Genomic DNA, 25,702 nt, shown 5'->3' with positions numbered 1-25,702 from the left:
CTCAATATTAAAGTAAATTTAATTAATTTCTTTAACATTTTAGTTGATTTGATTTTTAAATAAACTTTAGGCGGTTACTGTCAGTAGTATAGTCTCGCGAGACCGCAACCGGAACGTGAGTCAAAATGGCGACGAAACACAACCGCTCATTCACGAACTGAGGTCTCAGCTGCAGTCCGCGAATTAGTTTCTTATTTGCATCAAGAGATGGATATTCAGAGAGAAGAAATAGCTTCGCAAAATCAGCATTTTTGTAAACATTGATTGTTTTTATTCGCATAAGTTCCTGCTTATATTCAGAGAGGAGAAAGCAACTTCACACAGGTAAAACGTCAACGGAAGCTAAGTTATTAGCATGCAAGCTAACATGCTTAAAAATTAGCTTACCGCAAGTTAGTGTGAAATAAGTATATATTTATTCAGAAGCGTAAAGTTACCATAATTTCTTTATTTTTCACTGATCTTAGGTTCCAGTGAATATATATAAAGTGTGGCTTGTGTGTTACATGTTGTAGTTCGCTGTTGTTCCGTCAGTGTGAACAAACCCGCTCCTTGGAGCTCAGTGTGTTTGTTTACCTACAAAGTATTTGGAAAAGAGGAACTTGGACAATCTTTAAATCACTTAACATTATATTAAATGTGTAGTCTTCGCCTCCACATTAAGTTTCACAGTCTTTTTTTTAAGATTTTAGATTTTATTTGATGGGTGTAATTACAACGCGCTAGCTTTGCAATACCTCCAGTCCTGTGAAATACCGTGGACTTGTTTTCATGATAACGTTGTATATCATCTTAAGAACAAGCTCCAAAGACGTAATTGGTGTAGTTTTAAAACACGACTTCTCTCCTGTTGAGGTTTTGTTCGGTCTGTTATCGTTGCATTTACGTTAACAAATACATGCGAAACTTAGAGAATGTGTCTGACAGCAAATATGCTGTTGCTACCACAGGATCTATTATGAATAAGTTTTGTTGTGCTTTAACATTTGTTGCTGACCAGAAAGTTACTGTTGTTTCAGCAAACCTCCAAATAGTTTTTCATGTATTTGAGATTCTCTTATAACCCCTGCCAATCACCAGACGAGATTTTAGATCAGTGTTTGGGTCATTGTTGCACATCTCTACTATATAATAAGCCGTTATTGTATGCAGTGTCTTGAAGGGGTTCCTTTTGTGTGATTATCCACCTTAATGGTTTTGTCGTAGGGACTGCCCATCATTAATGAAAAGGGTTTTGGATGAGGGTCTCCTTGGAGATGTGTAGCTGTGAGGGGTTTTTTATGGTGAAACGCAATGGGACAATCTGTGTAGTTATTGCATTGAGTCTCGGAAACTAAAAGCACTACAAAAATGATCTACAAAAGGAAATATCTATAGTAAGTGAATTTAGCCTAAATGTCCTGGTTTGGTGGGTATGTAAACAAAGAGGAAAGAACATTGTACTTAGATCTGTGCAGGTATTCTGAGGAATATTCACTAAGCACCTCTAACATTCCCAATATACTTCAGGCCCAACAATAGCCACAGTAATCACACATAAAACCAATGTAAGGGAGCTGGGTTATCAGAACAAGACTCAGCTGTACACCTGCACTTAAAGGAAAAAGTACACTCTTTTGAAGATACTAATGTTCACATTTTGGATAGAGAAGCCACAAAGTTTGAAATATGAGTAAAGGATGCTTCCTATGTGCACCTATAGCAACTGAGGTGGTGGACTATATAACAGTCAGCTATAATGCATTCTTGAGATCAATTCGCACTCACACCTTGACCCATGTCATCTTAATGGCTCACATGATGGGCAGGCTTAGCTGACATGTTACAGAGAATTCACAGCATGGCATGTGACCTTAGTGTGTCACACCCTGAAACTTGTGACCCTGATGACACGAAGACAGAGTGGGTCAGTGACATTCAGGACCACCTTCAAGGTGGCAACACATTAGAAGTTAAATACCTGGGAATCCTCATCAGCCTTTAGAACTGAAGAAGCCTTTTCAATGAGAGCTGAAATGTCTCCCAAGACCCTACAAGAACAAGTCCACTTGCCTTCAAAGGAAGCTTTTAAGACTTGATTATAAGCTATTTATAATCAGAACTCTGTCAACAACATAGTATCACACTGTGATTGTTACTTTAAGTCCATTTGAGTATCTACAATTGGCTATGAACTATTAGAATTTTGTGTTTTAGTTCTAAGTGTGATCTTGACTTTGTGTGTGTGTCTACGAGAGGTTATATTTACAGACCTGTGTGCTTTCTTATGTCAGCCATGGCTGAAGAACGTCGGCAGAAGCACTGTTCGGTCGTCCTGCCTACAGAGTCAATGAAGGCCATGGCAGAGTCTGTGGGAGTGGGGCAGTTACAGGAGGACAGCTGTGTAGCTCTAAGTGAAGAGGTCAGCTACAGAATAAAAGAAATTGCACAGGTAAAGTATGAATTATCAGAGAAAATATTGCCTTTTATTTATGTGGAAGAAAAATGCTCAAAAAACAGTTACTGGAAAATCCAGATTTATATTTAAATCCTCTTTGGTGGTTTTTTTTCTCCTTTTACATAGGATGCTTTGAAATTTATGCACCATGGGAAGAGACGTAAATTAACCACCAGCGATATAGACAATGCTCTCAAATTAAAAAATGTGGAAGTAAGTGAGAACTTGTGTGTTTTTAAATTAAGTACTTTTTGCTGGCTTATTAAGTGATTTGATGGATGCAGTTGGAAGGCAAGCAAGTCTCAATTAATTCCTTTCGGTACAGCCCCTGTATGGCTTCCAGTCGCAAGAGTTTATCCCTTTTCGTTTTGCGAGTGGCGGTGGAAGAGAGCTTCATTTCTACGAGGAAAAGGAAGTTGACCTCAGTGACATTATAAACACGCCTCTTCCCAGAGTCCCACTAGATGTGTCTCTTAAAGGTATTCAGAGAGTCAATTTTTTTTTGTATATTTTTGTCCAGTAGTATATTTAACTTGTACTCTGTGCTTGTTTGTTCATCACCAGCTCACTGGTTAAGTATTGAGGGGATGCAACCAGCTATTCCAGAAAATCCACCACCAGGTTAGCTCTGACCAGATTTTTTTCTATTAAAGTACAAAGTTAAATATCTGGAGAAGAAACGTAGACACATTAGATATATTTTGTTTCCTTTTTAGCAACAAAAGAGCAACAGAAAGTTGAATCTACAGAGCCTCTCAAAGTAGTCAAACCTGGTCAGGAGGAGGAAGGTACGATTCAAGGCAAGGGTCAGGGCACAACAACTCCTGACGGTAAAGGTCAGTGTCTTGTTTTCTATTTAACTTTTTTTTCTCTTACATTTCCCTGCTTTAGTTCATTTCAGTTTTGCCTTCACAATGCTTGTTGATAATGTTTATCTGTATCCGTCTTGTTCAGGAAAGGAAAAGGGTCTAATAAGGTTGAAACCACGCAGCACTCATGAGCTTTCTGTTGAACAGCAGCTCTACTACAAGGAAATCACAGAAGCATGTGTTGGATCCTGTGAAGCTAAGAGAGCTGTAAGTTCTGCCTCTACTTTATATTAGTATTTTGTATTATTGAACATTTTAGTAATGGTTTTGTTTTATTAATGAAAACTACAAATGTATTATACAATAAATATATATATAAAAATATAATATAACTTAAACTTGTGCATAAAACAAAATGCCCTTCACTGTTTTTTCTTGGAAGGCCAAAAAAAAGAGTTCTGTCTGAGTTTAAGTGAGTTTAAATGAGTATCTGGCGATTGCAAAGAAGAAAAGCGAACATATCCACATTCTCTGCTGTCAGCTTTCAGCAAACTGCCTAATTCTTCATGCCAGACTAAGTTAACAGGTCATCTGCACACATTCAAGTTTATTTACAATTCGCTGTCCAAAACTGACAGCGGTGGATGGAGCAGCTACAGAGTAGAGCAGGGCGATATGGCCAAAAATATTTATCACGATATATATTTGAAAATTTGCGATAACGATATAACTGACGATATAATTGATGCGAGACAAAATACAACTCCACAACATTACTAGCGCAAAAAGACAACCTTCCATTTATTTTCACGTAAACAAGAAGCTGGTTTTTATGTACATTAAAGCTTTATAAAAATGTAACAGTGCAAATGCAAATTCCTTGCTGAAAGTTTAACCCAAAGGAATTTCCAGTAGAAATGGGCTGACATATCCTGAGCATAACCATGTATAATATCCACTGAAGTTAAAAAGAGGTGCTTTGCAACATTAAACTGCAGTGTGCAGTACGCATTTTTCGGACCGTAAGGTGCACGGGATTATAAGGCACATTAAGCGAAACAAAGCAGTCAGATAAATCAAACTTTATTAAACTCATTCTTCTTGCTTCCTCCACTTCTGTACCATTGATTCATTAATGTTGAATTCTCTGGCAGCTGCTCTATTCCCATGTTGTTGCAGTATATTAATGACTAACCTCGTATTGTGGATGGATTATCTCAGTTGTTCTCCTGACTGAAGTTTGGTCCGTTTACAGCATCCTGCCATGCGATTGCATTTGTCTCTAACCATGAAGAACCTTCACGTTAACTTTTATAAGTGGAAAAGTGTTAGTGTTCGTCCTCCAGCTTCACTGTTTATGTTATGCTAACATAGCTGTGTCGCTAGCGATCACGTAGCACATCATTATATACCAGCTAGCCCAACTTCAGTAACCCTACAAACGTCACTGCTGTTTAGTTTCCTGTCTTCATTTATGTTGGAAGTGATAGCAGAGCTGCACGTTTGATTTTTTTCAGAAATCTCTCAGTCAGAACATGCAATATCATGCTTGGGTAACTAGCGAAACTAGCGAGCTAACTTCCGCTAGCTTCCTGCTAACTTCTAACTCCGTTAAATGTAATAACTTTTGTTTTCATGGATGCCTGGAAGTTAAACTTCATAGTTACACCTGGTAAAGCAGCAATGCTGATCGTTTTATTAAAGATGAAATAATTTAGACAGTTTTCAACTCTCAGTGATGCTGCAGTGTTGTTTGACCTGAAGTCAAATATACGGAGTTTGGGACCCAGATTACTCCCAGATTTAAGAGCATCTTAGTCCGACAAATACGACAATAACAACGGCCGCTTGCATGTTCTGCAAAAAAAATGTGCTTTGTTGTGTATCTGACGGACAAACACCAAACCAGTTCCACATCATGGAAGTTGCACCATTTTTACAAACCAATTCTGGTTCCTCAACAATCGGCCATGTGCGTATGAAAACAAAGGCACTGCGCATGCGCGTTTTACTCCCATTCTATCGCGATATTTCATTTTCCTATCATTGCCTAACATTATACCGGTATTACCGTGAACGGTATAATATGGCCCAGCCCTACTACAGAGCTCTCTTTTCTTCATGTTGGAGCTTGTTGATCAGGTGGTTTGATGAAGGACTAAAGCTAACTTTTCCCAGTGAAGCTTTTAATGGTAAGCACAGAAACATGTGCTGCTGTTTTGGATGCCTAGAAAATCTAATGGCGCAGCCTCTGTGCACTTTGTGTGTGTGTGTGTGTGTGTGTGTGTGTGTGTGTACAGACTGTGGCCCCACATTAAACTACTAACATGGTGATAGTTGAGTCCTACAGAGTCATGGATTTCTAAAAGCATTAAAAAAAATGTCATCTGGGATTTTATTTTTTTTTATTTAGTTGTTTGTGTTACTTATTCTAAAACGGGTTGTTGTTGTTATAAAGTAAAATAGTAGTGCAGTCTAATTCTGTCATACTATCAAAAAGTTATTTCAGGCCAGTTTGTCACCTGACTTCTCTTTTTAAAAATGTTTGTATATATTTCGCACAGGAAGCCTTACAGAGTATTGCTACCGATCCTGGACTTTATCAGATGCTTCCAAGATTCAGCACATTTATTTCTGAGGGCGTAAGCACATTTCCAACATCTTGTCTTCTCAACCATTTCTTTACCTCACAAAAAAGCCCTGAGCATATTTGTGTTCAAAGTGCTGACCTTAGGCTCTCTTCAAAGGTGCGTGTAAACGTGGTGCAAAACAACTTGGCTCTCCTGATTTATCTGATGCGGATGGTCAAAGCTCTGATGGACAACCCCACCCTGTATCTGGAAAAATACGTAAGTGATGGAAACAAATACAATGTTGTATTATTTTATGAAGCTTGTAACCCAAAACATACTTTCAATGTGATATTCAATTTTTTTTTTCTCTTTTTCTCTCCATCTACAGCTCCATGAGCTCATCCCGGCTGTGGTAACCTGTATTGTGAGTAAGCAGCTGTGTTTGCGACCGGATGTTGACAACCACTGGGCTTTACGGGACTTTGCTGCTCGTCTTATGGCCCAAAGTTGTAAAACCTTCAGTACAACAACCAACAACATTCAGTCTCGTATTACCAAGACTTTTACCAAGGTGAAGTTTTTCTTTGGTAATAAATATGTTGTTCCCATATTGAAGATGTTTTGATATTTTATATATATAGTGAAATGCACAGAGCAGTTAGGGTTAGGGTGATTGGCAGTAATAAATTGGCTATAGGTGTGAATGGGTGTCTGTTGCTCTCTTATCCTTACGAGAGATTTGCAACCTGTCCAGAATGAGCACCAACTTGTATCTTATGATGGCTGGAATAGACTTCATAAGAGACTAAATTGGATATGTGGAAAAGGGGGGATGGAGGGAATCATGCAGAGTATAAATTTGTTTAACTCTCTATCAAGTATTAAACAGGCTCTCTGGATGTATTTCATAATTTTGGCTGTAATACTTTTAAAATGACAAAATAATTCTCTTCTTTCAGCAACCATTCCATTTATCTCTGTTCTTTTTCTCTTTCATTTTCCCAAATAGTACTGTGAAGTGCACATGGTGTAGTGTAGGCGGTGTTAATTTGTCTGTCAGAAGTTAAACTAAATAGCTTCACAGTTTCTCAAAATCTAATTGATGACAGTGTAAAAATGCAGGTATGCATCAAGCTGTGTTGTGCAAGTATGTCTTAAAATTATTAATAATAATAATCAGTAACCAAATATGTCATTGCCAATTTGTAAAAAAACAAACAAATTCTAGTTGTATTTTAATGTTGTTTAAGAGTGTATCTACCCTTTTGCTCTTTAGTCTGATGGAATCTTACTGGCCCTGTTTTGTGAGCGTTGTTTAAGCAGGTGTGAACTTGGTAATCTCCTGTTGCGACTGAAGCGCTCTGAAGCTTTTCTTTGTGCTTTGCATTCTTACGTAGTAACAGTTCGATAATAAACCTTTACCTCACAAATGTATCCTCTAGTCCAGGACACAACAGTTGAAAATTCTCATGTGATTCACAGGGAGGCTTTGTAGCTTTTTTGGACTGATTCAGAACAGGCAGTCAAACACCAAGTAGGAAAACACAGCAAAACACATGAATCCACTTTTTTTTCTTCTTCCAGAGTTGGCTGGATGATAAAACGCAGTGGACGACACGGTACGGCTGCATCGCTGGACTTGCAGAACTGGGACCAGATGTGAGTGGGGTTTTGTTTCCTCTTCTTCTTGTTCTGTCTGTTGCAGTGAAACCAACCTGCTGTTTTTATCTTTTATCCTCTGTAGGTGATAAAGACATTGATAATTCCTCGGCTTGCTATAGAAGGTGCTCGGATCAAAGCAGTGATGGAAGGACCTGTGATCTCTAATATCGATAAGATAGGAGCTGAACATGTTCAAAGCCTCCTACTGGTAATATATGAACTTTTCTGAGTCTCATACATTAGTTTGTAAACTAGAGCAGTCCAAACAGATTACATAAACCCTGAGATTGTTATTAAAGTGTTTTGTTTTCCCTTCTCCTTTTTACAAAGAAACATTGTGCCAGTGTTATTGCCAAATTGCGATCTCCGCCTGACAACGTGGAGCAGTATCGCACAGAATATGGTTATCTCGGACCCATGCTTTGCTCCCATGTAATGAAGGCCAGGACTCAAGCAGCACTGCAAGCTCAGCAAGTCAACAGAACGACATTAACAATCACTCAGGTATAACTTACACCCAGTTATCACCAAAGTATCCTATACCATACCATCATTTATTTATATAGCAATTTAAAAACAACACACGGCCGACCAAAGTGCTGTACAGCAGAAATACTAAAAGTATATAAGTAAAACTATATGAATAATTATTATTATTTTTAATTTACAATTAACAACAAAATAACAGTGTCAGTTACCCGCTAATTCAAAAGTGAGGGAATGAAAATAAGTTTTGATTCTGGATTTAAAGACCACCACTGAAGAAGATTGCCTGATGTGAAGAGGAAGATGATTCCAAAGCTTCGGGGCAACAATAGAGAATGCTCAGTCTCCTCTAAGTTTCAGCCAAGACTGAGAGCAACAGCTGCTCAGGCTAACCGGCGTGAACGAGGGGGGACATAGGGCTTCGGCAGGTCGGACACATATACGGGCGCCAGACCATTTAAGGCTTAAAAAAAACAGTAAAAGGGTTTTAAAATGGATTCTAAATTCAATTGGAAGCCAGTGTAAGGAGGCCAGAACTGGAGTAAAATGCTCAAATTTTCTTTCACCAGTTAAAATCCGTGCGGCAGCATTTTGCACCAGCTGCACCAGAGTTCCCTGGCTAACCTTTATTAAAAGGGAGTTAGAGTAAACCAAGGGTGAGGTTATAAAAGCATAATGGCAGTTTCCAAGTCATGCCTGGGGAAAAAAAGGCTTAAGCTTTGACAGACGTCTGAGGTAATAGAATGAAGATTTTCACCACTCCATTTACGTGGCTGTTAAAATGTAAATGAATGTATATTTAAAAATACTTATCTGTAATAAGAGAATTCAAAATTAAAATGGCATATTAAGATTATTACAAGTGCTATTGGTAACTAGTACGTTTGCCTTCGTTTAATAATGAACAATGACACTTTCTTTCAGCCGCGTCCCACCCTTTCAGTCTCACAAAGCGGGCTAAGTGGGTCATCAGGTCCTCGCACTCCCAGCATCATTAAGGTCCCAAGCTCCCTCACACTGATGTCGCCACGACCTGGTACCCCATCACAGCCATCTCCTCCAGCTACTAAGTACATTGTTATGGCAACCAGTGCAGGAGCTGCCTCAACTCAGCAGGTGATTTTAGTTTTTTACCACCACTACAGGAAATCTTTATAAACTGTTTTTCCATAAAGGCACAAAGCCTTTCTCATATACTTGACCTTCATATTGGCATGATAATGTTCCAGATTTGACATTTTATAAATGCTTAGTGTTACAAAATGGAAACACAGTGACAAAACTTACTGAATAAAGATTGCTGTTGATGATTGTGACTTCTAATAAAATCTACAACTGCTTGCATGTTTTTTGTCTATCGTCAGGTCATAACTCTCAGCTCTTCACAGTCAGCTTCACCAGTAACTAGTACTGTTCCCAGTGCTACATCTACCTTGCAGCCTTTGGTAAAACTGGAGCCTGGCAGTGGCCCTGGACTGACAGCTTCACGACCTCTGCAGAAGTACATAGTCGTGTCTCTTCCCTCGTCTGCCTCGTCGTCTTTGGAGACTAAGAGCTCTGTGCTACCCACCTCAATCTCCTCAAGTTCACTAGATGGAGGGATGAAGCTGGAACGGTCCGAGTCTCCTGGAGCAAGCACACAGTCGCCACACTGAGACTTGTATGAGTAGTGGAGATTCCTATCAAGTTGGAGCACCTGAGCACACAAGGAGATTTGTTTGGGCTGAACTTAATGGGGCAACCTCTGAGGTGATATGAGGGGGCAATATCTGAACTCTTGACTGATTGAGAGAAAATGTGACCAGAGGTAAATATGTTGATGCCCGATGAAAACCGACCAATCTGTGACATCTTCACTGTTTCAGCTTATATTCAAATTGATTTCATGTTTCTTTTTTACCCTAAAATAAATGATTTTTTATGAAATCTTTCAACTGTATGTGATTTTTACATTTCTGTTGTCATTTTAAGTGATTCTTTGGTATTGTCATTTTTGGTATGGATGGCTCTCTGAGTTTGTAAATTGCTGCCAACATCCAATATCTGAGCTTGCAAAACAATCCACATGGGCACCAAGTCAGTGCAATAAATGAAAAAGGTGCAGTACAGTGAGGACAAACAACAGAAATGCTACAGTAGAGGGATTCTGCTCTAGTCACATAAAAACTTGGCTATTTTAATTACAGCTTGCCAATTTTTTTGTACTCTTTATATTTTCAGATGAAATTTAAATATATAACTCCAAACTTGCATTAAATTTGAGGAAAATATGTATGAATTTGTATAAATCAAGTTTGCTGCTACATTGTTGTGTGTAAATGGGTCTAATGTGTAATGAAAGGCAGCTTTAAGCCCAAAGGTTATAAGATAACCTGCAAAAAAAGACTCAGCCTCAACAAAACTTAGTTTGAATTCAAAGTACCCATAAAAAAGTTTTTAAAAAAAGATTCAATCCTGCATTTGAAATGTTGAGCGAAAGGTCACTGAATGCAGAATGATTTCTGTCAGCAAGTGAAAACTGCAGAATAATGCCTTTTGTTTTATATACTGCAATATTTATAGAGATGACATATAGTGTTACTTTGTGGTAAATATGAATTTTAAAGGCTTTTCTTTGCTTAAGTCAATAAAGAAAAATAGAGGCCACAACTGCGTTGTTTTACTTTTATTAGACCTTTGAAAGTAAAAACGGTGAAAGAAGTACAATTCTTTTGCAGCTGTTAAAGTTTTCAAATACAGTGAAAATGAAACGTTGAGGCAGTTCACCCCCAAAGTAAAAGCTGCACCTATTGGAATTCTTTCAGTAAATTTAAGAGCTGAACCACATACACAAGCAAATACAGTAGTTTAAATACTGGACACTTTTCATATCTTTCTATTACTTTCACACAGCTAGTCTCCTGTGTTGTGTGATGAGGGTTGTGATTCACGTGTACATATACATAATCTTTTTTTGTTTGTTTTTGGGGTTGTTTTTTTTTAATGTTTTTGACAGAGCTCACTTGTCACTTCGGGTGACTATTATCACAATAGGAGAAAAAAGTTCAATATTTAAATTTCTTGAAGCTTTTAACTGTACCATAAATAAAATAAGAACATTAACATTTGTTGTTTTAGTTGGAAAGCCATGTATGGCTGAATGGTTGTAATTGTCCATGGGTTATCCATAACCTTTTTGTTGAGCCTTTAAAGGGGGCTCAGTGTATATAGAAAAAATAGTGGGAGCTCACTCCCATTAGCTGTTTTCACAAACTTTTAATTTCAGGGTTTTTTTTTTTGTTTGTTTGTTTTTTTAGGGCCCCATAAAGCCTGTTGTGTTCTGACGTGTCATATAAGTTGACAGGTTAAAAATCCAATATCTGTCAACTAAAGAACAAGAAAAACCAGTAGTTTAACTTTTTAAAAATGATATTCAAGAAAAATGACTAAGCACCCTAAAAACAAACAAACAAAAGTATAAGTACGAACTTATGAAATTTGTTCATATTTAAGCAATTTGCTCATTTATGTGGTTCAACACTTACTGCAACTTTGGAGGTTTACTTTTTACTGTCTTTGTGTGCGTTTTGTTTGAAAAGGAGCAGGCGGATATTTTTGTACTTGTACTATTTTAAATGCACGTAAGTGCTCCTAATTGTGCGAAATTTTGTTGTTGGTAGTTGTAAAATGGGGCTCATATAAAGACTTATTGCCTTATCCAAATCGAAAGGCATACAAAACGGTAATAATAATAAAAATCAATCAATCAATCAATAAATAAATAATACATTTTTTAAAGTTCCAAAATTATTTTGACCTTTATTTTGAAGGCGGAAGTATCAAGGCGTAGCCGCTTCCTGTACAGACTTTTTTTTTTTTTTTTTTTTACCGCGTAGCTTTTTTAGAGCTGAAAACTGGCAAAAAAAACCTGAAACTCTGCAATTACTGTAGACATGAATTTCAAAATACGGCGTGCTGCGAAGGAAGACTGCAAAGACATATCGAGGATGATAATGGTGAATTATAGTTAACTTATCTCTGTTTTTCCCACTTCGCAGTACTTTGATAGGGCTCTGTTAAACGTTAGCTCAATATCTGAAATGTTAGATTTTGTTTCCTAATAATTCTCCAGTGTGTTTCTCAGTTGACATAACGGTAAAACGGCATTTTTCAGGATTTGGCGATTTATGAAAAGATGCCTGACCAAGTGAAGATTTCGCATGAAGGTAATTCTCCCATTAGTTAAATGTTACGGAAAGTAAAGATTTATTTGTCTAAAAGCATACCGTTTTTTTCTGTATAACTTTTAATGATGACTTTTTAAACCGACTGCAAAAGCATATATATAATATGATGAACCATTGTTATATAATTTTGTTATATAATGACTGGCAGTCAGACCACAGTCCTTAAATCGAGTGCAGCCATGTTTACACTTAATAAGTAACTAGCAAGGGTTAAACTCCCAACAATCAGATTGTCATACTCAATCATCATTATAAACCCCACTATTAAAAAGTAAGCACTTTAAAATCATTAAACATAAATATCAAAGTTGTGTATTTATTCTTTTTATAATTATATAGTCAGTGGTAACTTCATTGCCCCCAATGGGAAATCGATTTGCAGTATGTCCACACATCAAACAACACAAATAACAAAAAGAGAGAGAACAGTTAAATTGTTTATGGCAGAATATGAAAGAAGGTTTTCTGAGATTGTTGTAGAGAAAACTTTTATTTTCATTTGTTGCCTCAACAGTTTAGGGACACACAACAATAATGCAAATGACAGTAACTGTCACAAGTCATGTTTATGTTATATGAAAGAAATGGAATAAGGTATAAACATTCCCAGCTCCAAACAGACCTTTCCAGCACAAATAACTTGGGTGAATTTAATTATTTTCACAGTGTCTGTGTCCCATTTTACTTTTCTCATGAAGCCAGAGAGATTAATGACATAGAACCTGGCAGAATTTAATGTTTTAAAGGTACAGCTAACCACTAGATGTCAATAGATAGCAGACTTCATCAGTTGAGTTGTTTTCATATGCTGCTCAGTTCAAGTGAAAAATCCTAGCTATGGTGGTCGCTGTAGGACAAACAACTCTTGCTGTAGTTCTGCTGTAGTTCATCTCTGTTGTTACCTCAACTGTCAATATGTTTCCACATTTATTTATGCTGGAGAAGGTTGTAGAACTTGGTGAAAGGAGTTTAAGATGAGTCAATGAGTGAGTGAAACATTTGTCCGATGACAGTGAGAGTTGAGTTGTAGAGCAGTTGATGCTGCTGTAGTGGTGTCTCTTTCCTTTCTCTGATGAAAAAACTATAGGTATGATCCATCATATCTTGATTTTGAAACTTGCCTCCACAGCAGGTGAACATCTAAAAACAAACAAACAAACAAAAAAAACTAACATTATACCAGCTAACGTTAGGTTAGAGTGTCCTAAAAAGAACACTTTCCCTCTGATAAACAGAGGCTGGCCTCAAAGAATTTCCTGGCCAGTCACTGTATTCAAGATGGCCGGGCAGCATGGTGGCTTCACCAAACCTGATGCCTGTTCTGATGTATTTTTAGCTGATGAATTCCAGGTTTAGAATTGAACTTGGAATTAATCTTCCAGAAAACATTAGTTCGTTAGAAGATGTAATAACACACTAAACAGTATTTATTCATGGGTACAACATTCCTTTTTTTTCTTCTTTTTTTGCTGTTAAATAATGTAAAAAAAAATAAAGAAATGAGCTTCTTTACCTTTAGTTAAGTTGGTATTTAAAATGTGCTGCCTTGAAGGATGAATTTATATATAACTATAAAATTCATATATTAGATGCAGTTATTAGCTGAAACAATAACTGCAGCTCAGTGAGAACGAGTGGTAATTAGTCCAACAATGATTAACTGAATAAGATTAGGATTAGGTCCCTTAGATATAGGTGTATACGGTCAACTGCAATTCTTCGTGTACTTTTCCCTATCAACTGTCATGCAGCTTCTTTTGAAATACATCCAATCTCTCTTTTATTATAAGATAAAGATAGCTGGATTACTAAGTGTCTTTAAAAAACAAATACAACCAGATTGTTTTGATATCTTGTGTTTTTCTATTGTGCTCAGAAGTTGACGACACACTGTGATCCCAAGCTTGACACAAAAGCATCCTTTTAAGTAAAAGCCTGCTAATACCTTTGGAAAAATTTACAGTAGAGGACTGTCATTCACAACTGGCTTAATAGAGACCCTGATGCTTCTCCTACTCAGAAAATGTTATTGTCACTACTTACTATTAATGAAGAGACAATTTTAAAGAGAATTCAGTTTCTCAAATGTATGTTTTTGATGTTTCTTCTTGTTTGAGAGCTTTTTATTGCTGTTAAAATAGAGATTAAACATGTCTATATGAATAACTTTTTCTTGTGCAATTTAGAGTTAGAGCGCGATGGTTTCTGCCAGAACCCCCTCTTTGAATGCCTCGTTGCAGAAGTACCAGAAGAGCATAAGTCTAATGAGGGTAAATGTTCAATCATGGCCTTTTGTTTTTATTGTAGTCTTCCTTGTCTGCCACACTTGATCTTATCAGTATAATAAAAGGCTTCTGGCCTTGCTGTTTAGATATACATGTCTGACAAATTGTGACTGAACAAGTGTTACCTCATAAATCAACAGTGGCACATGAGGCTATTCTTCCTAAAATTAAGATAAGCATTGTTCTTTCACGTGTTAGAAACAAACATAAACCTTGCTCAGACAAAGCAATGCTGCTAAGTAATTAGGAACTTCCCAGCTCACGTCACCACAGCTGCACAGTCAGCATTAGATTATTTTAGTTTAAATTTAATATCTTTAGTCCTTATTAGCAATAGCGGTCTTTTACATTAGCAGTCCACATAAAAGTGTAGTTTAGTATAAGGAAGAGAGAGGTTTTTCCATGATATTTGTCGTAATGTTTACTTCCCTTTGAAATATTTGCCTCTTTTTGTTCATATAGGATTCACAGTTACCGGGTACGCCCTTTACTTTTACACTTACAGTACATGGAAGGGACGGGCAGTATATTTGGAGGACCTGTATGTGATGCCAAAATTCAGAGGTACAATATTTTGTGTGTGTGTGTGTGTGTGTGTGTATGTATGTATGTATGTGTGTATATATATATATATATATATATATATATATATATATATATATATATATATACACACTTATATATTAGGGGTGCAACGATACAAAATTCACGGTTCGGTTCGATACTTTGGTGTCACGGTTCGATATTTTTTCGATACAAAATAAAATGTTCATGCCTTTTTAATTTGTCATTTATTAAAATTATAAATATATATTTTAACTCAAAAGTACAGTTTTTAAATTTAACCCTAACCCTTGTGCGTGTTTTTTATTTTGACAGCGAATGCGCACCTGCGGACCACTTATGTGCAGCCCTGGTTATTTAGCTCGTCATATTGCAGCCACAGAAATTCTTTTGTCCATGAAACCATAAAGCTGCACTTTCTTTTTGCCTTATAGTCTGATTTGTCATAACTTTTCCGTTTTGTGGTAAGCTTTTCTTTGGCTGTCACTTCTTCACCCTGACCTGTCTTATTTGGCTCAGCAGAACTAAAATATATATCCTGCTGCTTTTACACACGCACTCACATAAGCTCAGCGATTCTCTGCGCGATCAACCTCTCACATGTTTAAGCTTGCTGCAGGAGATTTCACTTGTCATGTTTGCATAGTAAGCTAACGATTGATAAGACGATGTCAGAGGAATTGGTGCACAAATTATCATCACTCACCAATCAGTGCTGTCGCTCTCTATACACAGTTCACGCGATTGCAAAGTGAAAGCAAAAAAACAAGCGCAAATTCAAATGCGATTTTAATATGTCACATATTGACAGTGGCTCACCGATGCCAATGACATAATTACCCAGCTACATTTCTGAAAGAATGCAAAAGCATTGACATATACTTTTCCTTCCTACAATAGCCCGACGGGCAGGGCAGAGATAGATTTTGGTAGCCCGACTGGAAAAATCGCTAGCCCCAGGACGTCGGGCTAGCGATATTGCGAGCCCTGTATCTGATTGATGAATCACTCATCTTTGGAAAAGAGAGTTTATTACAGAGAAATGTCTCTTTCCAAAATAAAAGCTATACTATCCGCTTCTTCTGGGCTATATTCTCAGCAGCATAAGGAGAATCATGTGCTAACAGCTGTCTAAATGACTCGGCTAAAGTTAGTAGCATGCTTGTTGTTTTTGTCTTTGCACTAGGATGATGTCGGCGTAAATGTGCAGTCATATTCGTTGTGTTCCCACTAGTGCTTTCAGGTTAATCTCGTTGAAATGACCTTAACGCCACAATAGGGCTGCTCGATTATGGCAAAAATGATAATCACGATTATTTTCACTGAAATTGAGATCACGATTATTTGACGATATTTATTTAACCCTTTAAGACCTACTATAGAACCAAGTCCACCAGAGCTTATATAATTTTTTTTACATGCTGTAGTGCCATTTGTGGGAGCATTTCAAGTTGCTATACATCAATACAACTGTTATAGCCCATATTTTAATAATATGTATGCATTAAGTCCATAGTAATTACATAAATTGCAAAAAAGTGCAATAAACTACAAAAAAAATTGAAAATCGCTTTTGTTTTGTTTACATATATTTCTACTTGGAGAAATTTAAGAGGTTTATCCCTCAAAACCTTAAATACAATAAAGTTGCAAAAAATAGTTTACAACAACAGGAAATTTATTTTGAGTGTCTTCATAGTTTTATTTTGGAGATACAGTTTTTATATACTGCAGGAAAAACAAAAAACAATCCTATGATGCAAATTTGCAAAGAAAACAGCAGGTGCATCATTTCACTGTGGGAAGTGTTACGAACAGCTGATGGATCGGCAAAGCGTGTTTCTGGAGTATTATGTTTTTGTTCCTGCAAGCGCTTTTTATGCAGTTTTTGCAAAGCTATATGTGGAAGGAAACCGTGACCGAGGACAAGCTGATGGCATAAGTTGTAAGTACAACTCCTCCGGTTTCATATGCAAAACAAATTATTGCGCTAGCTTACACGGTTCAGGTTCTACAGGGATTTAAAAATAGTTACACAACACGGAGCGTGCTGCTCTGACCGGATTTAAAGGGTTAACAATGACTTTAAAAAATAATATAAAATAGTGTGCAACACCACTGAAGTTTTTTTTACCTCTCTTTTCAACCAACAGCAGTCACTCTCCTCTCCAAATAACTTCTGCTTAGCTTTCCGAGCTTCCCTCGGGTCCTCTTAATCAGCGGTCTCCAACCTTTTTTGCGCCACGGACGGTTTATGCCCGACAATATTTTCACGGACCGGCCTTTAAGGTGTCGCGGATAAATGAGGGAGGGGCTAATAATCGGCTCAGTCATTTTTAATGATCGTTGAAAGCCCAGATCGTAATCGTGATTAAAATTCGATTAATTGAGCAGCCCTACGCCACAACACGGCAAATCTCCATTAACGAGCTACCGCCGATCGCCCCGTGCATGGGGCTAGACGGCCAACACGTTAACGAGCTAACTGCGCTAACACACTAGTTCCCACCCATGGAATTGAGCATTGCATGGCACATCCAACATACTGTTTTACTTTAGTCCATGACTCGCTTACCTTCAGGGTCATACGTCACATGAAAACCAAAATAATTCCAAACGCCAGATCTGAATGAGGGTGGGGGAGGTCCATGTTGCAACTTCTGTCTTGCTAGCTTGCCCTGCGCTCTTTCTTCTGACTATGCTGTCTGTGTTGAGCGCTCAGTGGATCTGCGCTCGACAGTGCAGCCTAGGCGGAGTAGTCGAACGCAGATTCACTGAGCGCTCAACACAGACAGCATCGTCAGAAGGAAAGTTGATAAAATAAATTACAAATGTTGTATTGTTCGATACATACGCGTACCGAACCGAAAGCACTGTATCGAACGGTTCAATATCGATACGAATATCGTTGCACCCCTAATATATATATATATATATATATATATATATATATATATATATATATATATATATATATATATATATATATATATATATATATATATATATATATCTATATCTATCTCAATCTAGATGTATTTGTTACTTTATCATGTTTATAATGGTTTCCCCTGTAGGAAATGGCATTGGTACAGCCTTATTGAGCAAAGTTGCAGAGGTAAGACTGTTTTTGTTGTTGTATGGAAAACCTATTTTTTTTTAATTTGATTTGTTGCATTTGGATGCTTTTGATTTTTTTCTTCTGTTTTGGTTAATATCAGCTGTTTTGTGTTATAGCGAGGTAATAGTGCATGATTAAGAGCAGGACAATTTTTTTATTTGTTCAGATTGGGAAAAAGAAGCAGTGTGTGCGGCTGCAGTTGTCTGTGCTAAATTGGAACACTCCCTCTCGAGACTTTTATGCTGCTAAAGGAGCTCAGGACCTCACTGTCACTGAAGGCTGGCACGCTATCCGCTTTGATGGACAGAACCTGGACAATTTAGCAAATGAAGCACCTAAAGATTGACAAGAAAACTATGCTCTTTACCCTTCTGTGCAAAATGGTGCTTGTTTTAAAACGTTTTTGGTATTTTTCTCCATAAAACAGCCTTAATTATATCTTGTGTGTGTCCTTGATTTAACAAATTAATTTACAGGGGGCGAAGGATGTGAAATACATATGAATTTAGTATTTTTGATGTGATACGGCTATCCCTTTTGATTTCTTCTTCTATAGACTTGAAATAGTATCGCTCAAAGTCCCATAAACACAGACCCCTGCTAAATAAAACACTGAGTAGCATAAATCAGTGGTTCGGTACATTTTTATGTTTTCATGTACGTTTCTGAGGAACTGAAAACCCAGTGTATTACTTTCACTCTTACAGTGATGCAGCTACTGTGACCAATTAAGTAATGAAAAGGAAGAGATATTAAAACAACCTGTTAAGAATGAGGCTTTTAAGAATGTTAAGAATGCGAATTTTTAAAGTGCTGTACATGACTTTATGCTTTAAATGTTATATTTTAAACTCTTCCTTACATTTAAATTATTTATCACCAATCAGCAAAATGTTTCTTGACTCTCATTGGGTAAACCAAATCCCAGATGTGACATCACAGCTTTCCAGCAGGTTGCAACTGTGAGATACTCCAAAGGTGATTTTTTGTTCCTGGAAGATGGCATTTTTAAAGTGTTGAATCTGTATTATGTGAGAATGTAAAACACAATGTGTCACCAAACTAAAATGGGCATTAAAGAATAAAGTGGGCCCTGAGAAAGTACTGTTGTTAAGTGGGTTATATGACAAGATTTGAGCTCTGAGCTTTTTTTTTTTTGTTGTTGTTGTTGATTTAAACATTCAAATGAAAAGCTGCTGTGCAAGCAAGTTCTGTGAATGTCCTTTTTTATTTGACTGTGTAAAGTAGTTAATAATGACAACAACAATGTCACCTGTGCTAAACACCGCTGAGCATCACTAGCAGAAATCATAAACATGTTAACATTCTCATAATTTAGGGCATTCGATTACTGTGAAATGGTAAATAACTGGTAAATATATAGTAAAAAACCATGCAAAAATCTTGAGAAATGTATAAAATCAACAAAGTGACATGTAAATATACTCTGTGCTTATGATTGTTTCATTCTTTTTACTCAAGTGGCTCCTGCAGAAAAAATAAAAAACCCAAAACAAACAAAAACCGCACTGGCTGAAACCACACGTGTCCTGTTATTGTGATAAATTATGTATGGGACCATTAGAAAACAAAATATACCAACTGTGTGCTTAGTTGGAAGTGTGACTTTTGCATCAAAATTTACTTACTGTAACAGATTTTGTCCTGGAACCTATGACCGTAATTGATATTATACTGTCACAGTTTTCATTATGTCCCCTATAAATGATACCAGATTTATTTTTTTTACTCATTGTCTCTTTCAGAAAGATTCTGAAAAGATTCTTACTTTTCCGTCTACACATTAACTTCTTAGACATATGCGTTTCTGTCATAGTTGACAGACTGAGAGGGTGCCACAGTTGATCGCACGTGTCCTCTGGAGGATGGTTGGAGTGGATACGGTCTAAAATACAAAAGGCACGTTTAATTTTATTATATTAATTATACACCTGTTATATGTATAATATCTGGCGAATTAAACTTTTCAGCAACAGTTACATTTTTTCACTGTCAGTCATAATTCCGCAGGAACACAGCAGGCACGAGCCTCCACAAATGGCAAGCGTGCCTGAAGCCCAGCCAATATAAAGCGCCTCTCCAAGCTCATACCTGCAAGACAATAAGATTTATTTATATGACATTTTGATTGTGATATTTATTTAATATTAACAATTTTTAATCTATGTTATGTGCTTTCAGCTGATGCAGATTATATTGACTTACTTTGTCCCTTGGTAAAGAATGTCAAAGAACTGCTGGGTGATGTTTGCTGCGTACCAAGACACGGCAATCATGGTGCAAAGCCCTACAAAATGCAAAAACAAGTTAAATTCACAGAGTAGTGCACATATCTTTATTAAAAAAAAGTCAAGTTTAAAAACATTAGGCCAGTTGTGCAACAAAAATGCTATCTAAATGTTGCATAAGATTTTTTATATTCCTTTTTAAAAACTTTACAAGTTGTAGTTCAGTAAATCATATTAATTATGTAAATTAAAAATATGTTGTTAAATGAAAAATGTATATATCAAATATAGCTTTTTCAAATACAGGGGAAAATACTTTTTGGTCAATGAGATGATCCTATAACTGGGTTCACACACTGTTTTTTTAAATGGGGTAACCAATAGTGCTGTTGAAATGCATAAACTCTTATTAATGACGGTCCTATATCAGCAGGTTTGTTAGCGTAAGGATAACCTTTTGAACTAGTAAACCATTATATAATGGTGATATGATAGCATGTCTTGTGAAAAGTAGAAATCGAACCAGGCATGCTTATATTTAACCAGGTGTTCTGTGCAAACATTCATTTGGGAGTGTGAACTGTCTTAAATCTGTCACATGACTTTATGGAGGCTAGGTTGCATTTCTCAAATTGTAAGTCTGGTTCAAATAATCAGGCAAAAATTTCACATGTAAACACTAAAATGCTTGTTTTAAATGAAAGTTTTTTTTTCATTCCTTTTTTTCATAGATCTTTCATCCACCCCCAAGTCTTTACCTTGCAGTAAAAAAAACACTCCTCCAACTGCAGCAATCTTCCCCTTTAGAACATAGTTTTCTCCACCTATTTTCGAGCACTTCATTCCTACAAGCGTAGCCACCAGGCCAAACGACCCAAACACAATTGAACCAATCATCAGTGCTCGAGAGGCCTGAATGTAGCCTGTGTGCAAATAAAAGACAGAATAACATATTGATTTATACGTTTGTGTACCATATGGTTATATCTAAATAAGTAACAAAGATTTAAGCAGTAAGTTGGTAAGAACTTTAGAAAAAGCTTTTTTTGTTTGTTTCTATTAAGCTTCATATAAAAAATTCTTGCCCTCAGATTTTCATTTGTTTCACATTTCAGTGAGAGGCTCCACCTTGAATCTCACAGGACAGACAATGATATGAGTTGATTAAGTTCAGGCAGACCACAAATATTTTCAAATTATTCCACATTTCACAACTGATAAAATAGTCAGCAAATTGTAAAAGTATCTGTTGTTTCAGAGAACAGGAAATGTTTATCCTTTCAGGTCTAGGCAGATCTTGTGACCGGGCTGTACAGCCCATCTTGGGTCTTTTTTTAGTACCAATCAACCAGAATACATAGTATAGAAATGTGTGCCTCAGGATTGTAGGCAAGACTGATAACTGTTTGAGTACTACAAAACTCTTTCTCTTTGGATCACTTTGATATGGTGAATATTTATATGTCACTTCGCATAACTTGATTCTTAAACAGTAACTTAAGAAATACAAACCAAAGTAGATGCTAATTGCTAAATGGGCATTGATTAATTATAATTCAGTCAAAGTTTTTATTGCATTTGTTTTTTTCTGGATTTTCTATTGCAGTTACTCTGTTCACCAGTACTTAGTACAGTAGAAATTTCCAGACAAGTAAACAATCGACACACCCTGAACAAGTAAAATGTTGATGAAAACATTCATAAAAAGGATCAACCTTTTTTACCGTTGTAAAGACTGTTTAATTATTTGTTATTAAGGATTTTTTTAAAGTCCTCTGTTATAAGAGCTGATTTTTACAACATAGTTTAAGATGGTTTCAGATAAAATCTTACTTGGAAAGTCTTGGGCTTGAGTAGCTAAGCCAGATGAATCCTTAATTGATTAATTAATAAGTACTTAACTTAATAAAACTAAAAAACAAAACAAGAACATTTATGTGTTGACCACATACCAAGCAAAGATGGGAAATCACGGCAATAATTAACGCCTGTAGAGTCAGTTGCGCAGGACATCCAGAGGTTTTCATTGTTGATGGGGTGAGATAACATTACCATCAACTGTAAATTCCTTCCAGTATCGATTTGGAAGGGCGACCCTGATCATTATCCAACTGTGAAAGCCCAGAAATGAAGCAAAAGCTTCCACTATTGGGTTTATAACGAAAAATAGACGTAAACGTTCATCTCCAAACTATGTTCCCACACAATCTTGAAGTTGTTAGCCACTGAGCCTCAATGTGTCAGAAAATTTTCCTGCTAAGATACTACAAAAAGTACAAATTAATAATTAATTCCAGCTCACCCACTCAACATTCCCTTTATTCTGAGTTCTATTCAAACTTTTCAAAGACTCAAAATGTTACCCAACTTACGGGGCCACAGAGAGGTGCTTACCAATGTCTATAGATTTAAAGCTACATGTCACCTTTTGCCATTTGCTTTAAGTCCTGTGCCAATGTTATTAACTATTTATTGATGGGATTCAAGCCATGCTTTGGCTCCTCATTTCACTCTCTCTACAAGGGATGATGGTAACAGCTGTGGTAATAGGTGATGAGGATGCATAGTTGCATTATGACCCTAAGTCGAGTCTGCTTGCCTGTCTGCAAATCAGACAGATTCATTATTAGTCTTTTAGGATCCCAGCATTTGGTAATGAATAAAAGAAGCATTTAACTTCAAAATGTACTCTCTTCCAAACAGTTTTAAACTAAATTGCCTAAAATGAACATGTTATCTCTGAGCATTGCTAAAAACAAGTTTTACTCGTTCTGTAATGGAGTGAAGTACCACCAACCCTAAAATGGTTTTGAACATTGCGTTTACACACATGACAAAAATAGACTTACATGAGAAATTTGGCAAAAGGTTTGTTTAGATTGAACAGATGCTGTTTATTTTTTCTGTCACGCCTTCAGATTACAGCCTGTGGCAGATATTGTATTTATTTATTTATTTTTGGCTTTTATGAAGATTATTTGATTATTATTTCATATTAAGTTTAAAGCATTTCTTTCAGTATGACTGTAAAATTTGCTAAATCATCAAGAGAATAAAAATACATATATGAGAATATGCAAGCTATGCATATAATCCCAAGTACTTTTATATTAGTTACCTAATTAAATTATTGTAAACGGCGTATTTTGGAAGATGAAAAAAATATTATGTAAAAAATTAAAACTTTACTTACCTGGAAGAGCAAAAAGGGATGGAAAGTCACGACAGTTATAGTTCCCCGTTGAATCACTTGCACAAGACATCCATAGGTTCTCATAGAGATTAGAAGTTAATATAACACTGCCGTCTTGACTGGATTCCCTCCAGTGCTGATCTTCTAGTGTTATAAGAGTCAATATCCAACTAACAAAACCTAGAAAAAGTGCTACGACTTCAATGAGCGTGTTCATCTTGGCAGTAATTTTTATTAATAATTAGTAGAAGTAATAATAATTGGAGGAGCTCTAGTTGCGACTTCAGTATCTGATACACATTTTGGGAATGTGAGAACTGATTCAGGATTTTTTTTCCTCATGCACTAGTACCTGGACTAATATCCGCATTGCTTTATAGCCTGTAGCTACAATATAAGTGTGCTAATCCCGCCCAAAATACATGACATTACACATGGTAGGCAAGTTGCCATAGAAATGTGAGTAAACAAGGAGCATGTTCATAAAACATTAACTGTTTGTATTATTAAGAATGTTTTGCAGCAGTTCCAGTTTTTTGTTAATCTCTGAATCTTGTCTTTCTGTCTGTGTCCTGTTTCTGAGGAGTTGGTAACTTTCAATTTTAATGAGGCTATTTCAAGTTCCATGGGCAAATACTTAGGGGGTAAATGCTGAATTAACAGTAAAGCAAACACTTGAAGCTGCTTAGGTGATTTATAAAGGACAGAAAAGTATCTTTTTGCGGCACTAGTTAAACATTAACAATTTTGCAGCAGGAAAAAAGACCTGTTTAAATTCCTAACATTTGTAAATACTTTTTTTAAGTGATACAGCATATCGATCCAACAATGTCTGTTCTGTTGAAAGATTAGCTTGAAAAAGTGCAGAGCTGTCACCTAAAAGAATCTGCACAAAGGCCTGACTGCTACAACTCAACCTTGTAATTCATTAGTGTCTACACATGAGAAAAAATGTATGGAAATGTAAAAAAGTCCAGAATTTATCTATACTGTACAATATATATGAAATGTATGTTTGTTTTAAATTAATTTTTTGCACGTGCAAATCTCCCCGACTGTCCCTCAGAATGAATGGTGATGTGTTTACCATCTCTGACTCAAGCAATTCTTAGTTTCTAAGAAACTTCAAATCACCCCTTAAAGTCTGTATCTTATCAAATGGGAATTCTCTTTTGCTGCCAGCAATCAAAAGCATAGTTCAAAGTACTGTCATATACTTACAGTACTGAAGAGGAATTACACTTTTAATGTTTTGTTAATCTTTTATCTCCCTGCCCTCCTCTCTATAAATTTAAATACTGATTTACTTGTGTCCGCACTGACCTCTTTGCTTAAAGGGAAAAATGAACTGAATTAGACAAGTAGCCGGACTTGATGTTTAAAATCAACCCTAACTCTAATCCCTTCATTTTCTTATTCAAGACAAAATAATTCAAGATACAATTTTATTTTTATTATTTCAACGATTTTAAGTGAAGGTGTTAAATTTCACCTAGTTATAGCAAGTTAATTTACTGCAAGCGTTGCATATCCCTTTCACGTTTCAGCTGTAATTACTGGATATGTGCCACGCTTTTGTACCCCTGGCTTTCAACTCTGCTCCAAATGTCATAAAGAAGTAGTCAATGAGGAGCAGCACAACCATTCAGTTAATGACAAAACTACTGATAAGGTGTAAACGAGACATTCCTTAACTTTATTTCTGGATGATTATTTTACATCTAAATATAGCAAAAATCAAAGCATAGTCATTGTTTCTGACTTGTGTATGGGTGTGTGGTGATTTATATCTGGTACATTGTGGTTATCTAATGATTAATTGACCTGTAATTAATAAGCTGCATTGCACAGATTGTTCCATGCTTCTCCATAGCTAGCCGCGCCAGCCACCATCTACTATTAGTAATATACTGACATATGGATGAATCTGCTCTGAAACGGTTTGCTTTGCTTCAAGTAAACTAGTAGGTAAGGAAGTAAATTCATTTATAAAGAAATTTTGCATAGAAGATGTGACTGTAACAGTAGCTTCTGCACAAAATTCGCTTGAGACGATCTGATTTTCTTTGATTGTCTATTTAAATGACTTTCATAATT

The 25,702-nt window shown here is 36.4% G+C and overlaps 3 protein-coding genes across 3 annotated transcripts; 2 read left to right on the top strand and 1 right to left on the bottom strand.

Annotated features, from left to right (window-relative positions):
• The first annotated feature begins 123 nt into the window (after positions 1-123).
• On the top strand, positions 124-9,906 carry taf6 (TAF6 RNA polymerase II, TATA box binding protein (TBP)-associated factor). Its single transcript, XM_004563907.2, has 15 exons — positions 124-324; positions 2,274-2,431; positions 2,564-2,650; positions 2,763-2,916; positions 3,002-3,058; positions 3,154-3,273; positions 3,392-3,513; positions 5,811-5,888; positions 5,994-6,095; positions 6,208-6,390; positions 7,404-7,478; positions 7,564-7,689; positions 7,812-7,985; positions 8,892-9,083; positions 9,332-9,906. The coding sequence occupies exons 2-15, from the start codon at positions 2,276-2,278 to the stop codon at positions 9,620-9,622; spliced, it is 1,917 nt and encodes a 638-aa protein (XP_004563964.1). The 5' UTR covers positions 124-324; positions 2,274-2,275; the 3' UTR covers positions 9,623-9,906.
• Positions 9,907-11,824: 1,918 nt separating this feature from the next.
• sat2b (spermidine/spermine N1-acetyltransferase family member 2b) lies at positions 11,825-19,267 on the top strand. Its single transcript, XM_004563906.5, has 6 exons — positions 11,825-11,962; positions 12,121-12,172; positions 14,380-14,463; positions 14,941-15,042; positions 18,120-18,160; positions 18,330-19,267. Exons 1-6 carry the CDS (start codon positions 11,900-11,902, stop codon positions 18,507-18,509), a joined length of 522 nt encoding a protein of 173 aa, XP_004563963.1. The 5' UTR covers positions 11,825-11,899; the 3' UTR covers positions 18,510-19,267.
• Positions 19,268-19,820: 553 nt separating this feature from the next.
• On the bottom strand, positions 19,821-23,822 carry LOC101466930 (claudin-15-like). Its single transcript, XM_004563905.2, has 5 exons — positions 23,606-23,822; positions 21,171-21,335; positions 20,390-20,471; positions 20,165-20,275; positions 19,821-20,069 (listed from the first exon to the last, which is right to left on the bottom strand). Exons 1-5 carry the CDS (start codon positions 23,820-23,822, stop codon positions 19,976-19,978), a joined length of 669 nt encoding a protein of 222 aa, XP_004563962.2. The 3' UTR covers positions 19,821-19,975.
• Between the last annotated feature and the right edge of the window lie 1,880 nt (positions 23,823-25,702).

The sequence above is a fragment of the Maylandia zebra genome, linkage group LG10 (assembly GCF_041146795.1).
Source record: "Maylandia zebra isolate NMK-2024a linkage group LG10, Mzebra_GT3a, whole genome shotgun sequence".
Classification (NCBI taxonomy): Eukaryota; Metazoa; Chordata; class Actinopteri; order Cichliformes; family Cichlidae; genus Maylandia; species Maylandia zebra.
This window is presented reverse-complemented; position numbering and strand designations above follow the sequence as displayed.

What these genes read in the sequence shown, in the direction of transcription:
- taf6 (XM_004563907.2), top strand. Translation starts at nt 2,276, where the DNA reads ATGGCTGAAGAACGTCGGCAGAAGCACTGTTCGGTCGTCCTGCCTACA. An exon ending in AACAACTCCTGACGGTAAAG is followed by an intron (nt 3,274 to 3,391) that starts GTCAGTGTCTTG and finishes CGTCTTGTTCAG; the next exon opens with GAAAGGAAAAGGGTCTAATA. An exon ending in TTGCAGAACTGGGACCAGAT is followed by an intron (nt 7,479 to 7,563) that starts GTGAGTGGGGTT and finishes TATCCTCTGTAG; the next exon opens with GTGATAAAGACATTGATAAT.
- LOC101466930 (XM_004563905.2), bottom strand. Translation starts at nt 23,822, where the DNA reads ATGAACACGCTCATTGAAGTCGTAGCACTTTTTCTAGGTTTTGTTAGT. An exon ending in ATTCTTTACCAAGGGACAAA is followed by an intron (nt 20,276 to 20,389) that starts GTAAGTCAATAT and finishes ATTGTCTTGCAG; the next exon opens with GTATGAGCTTGGAGAGGCGC. An exon ending in ATGACTGACAGTGAAAAAAT is followed by an intron (nt 20,070 to 20,164) that starts GTAACTGTTGCT and finishes TTTGTATTTTAG; the next exon opens with ACCGTATCCACTCCAACCAT.
- sat2b (XM_004563906.5), top strand. Translation starts at nt 11,900, where the DNA reads ATGAATTTCAAAATACGGCGTGCTGCGAAGGAAGACTGCAAAGACATA. An exon ending in AGAGCATAAGTCTAATGAGG is followed by an intron (nt 14,464 to 14,940) that starts GTAAATGTTCAA and finishes TTGTTCATATAG; the next exon opens with GATTCACAGTTACCGGGTAC. An exon ending in TATTGAGCAAAGTTGCAGAG is followed by an intron (nt 18,161 to 18,329) that starts GTAAGACTGTTT and finishes TTATTTGTTCAG; the next exon opens with ATTGGGAAAAAGAAGCAGTG.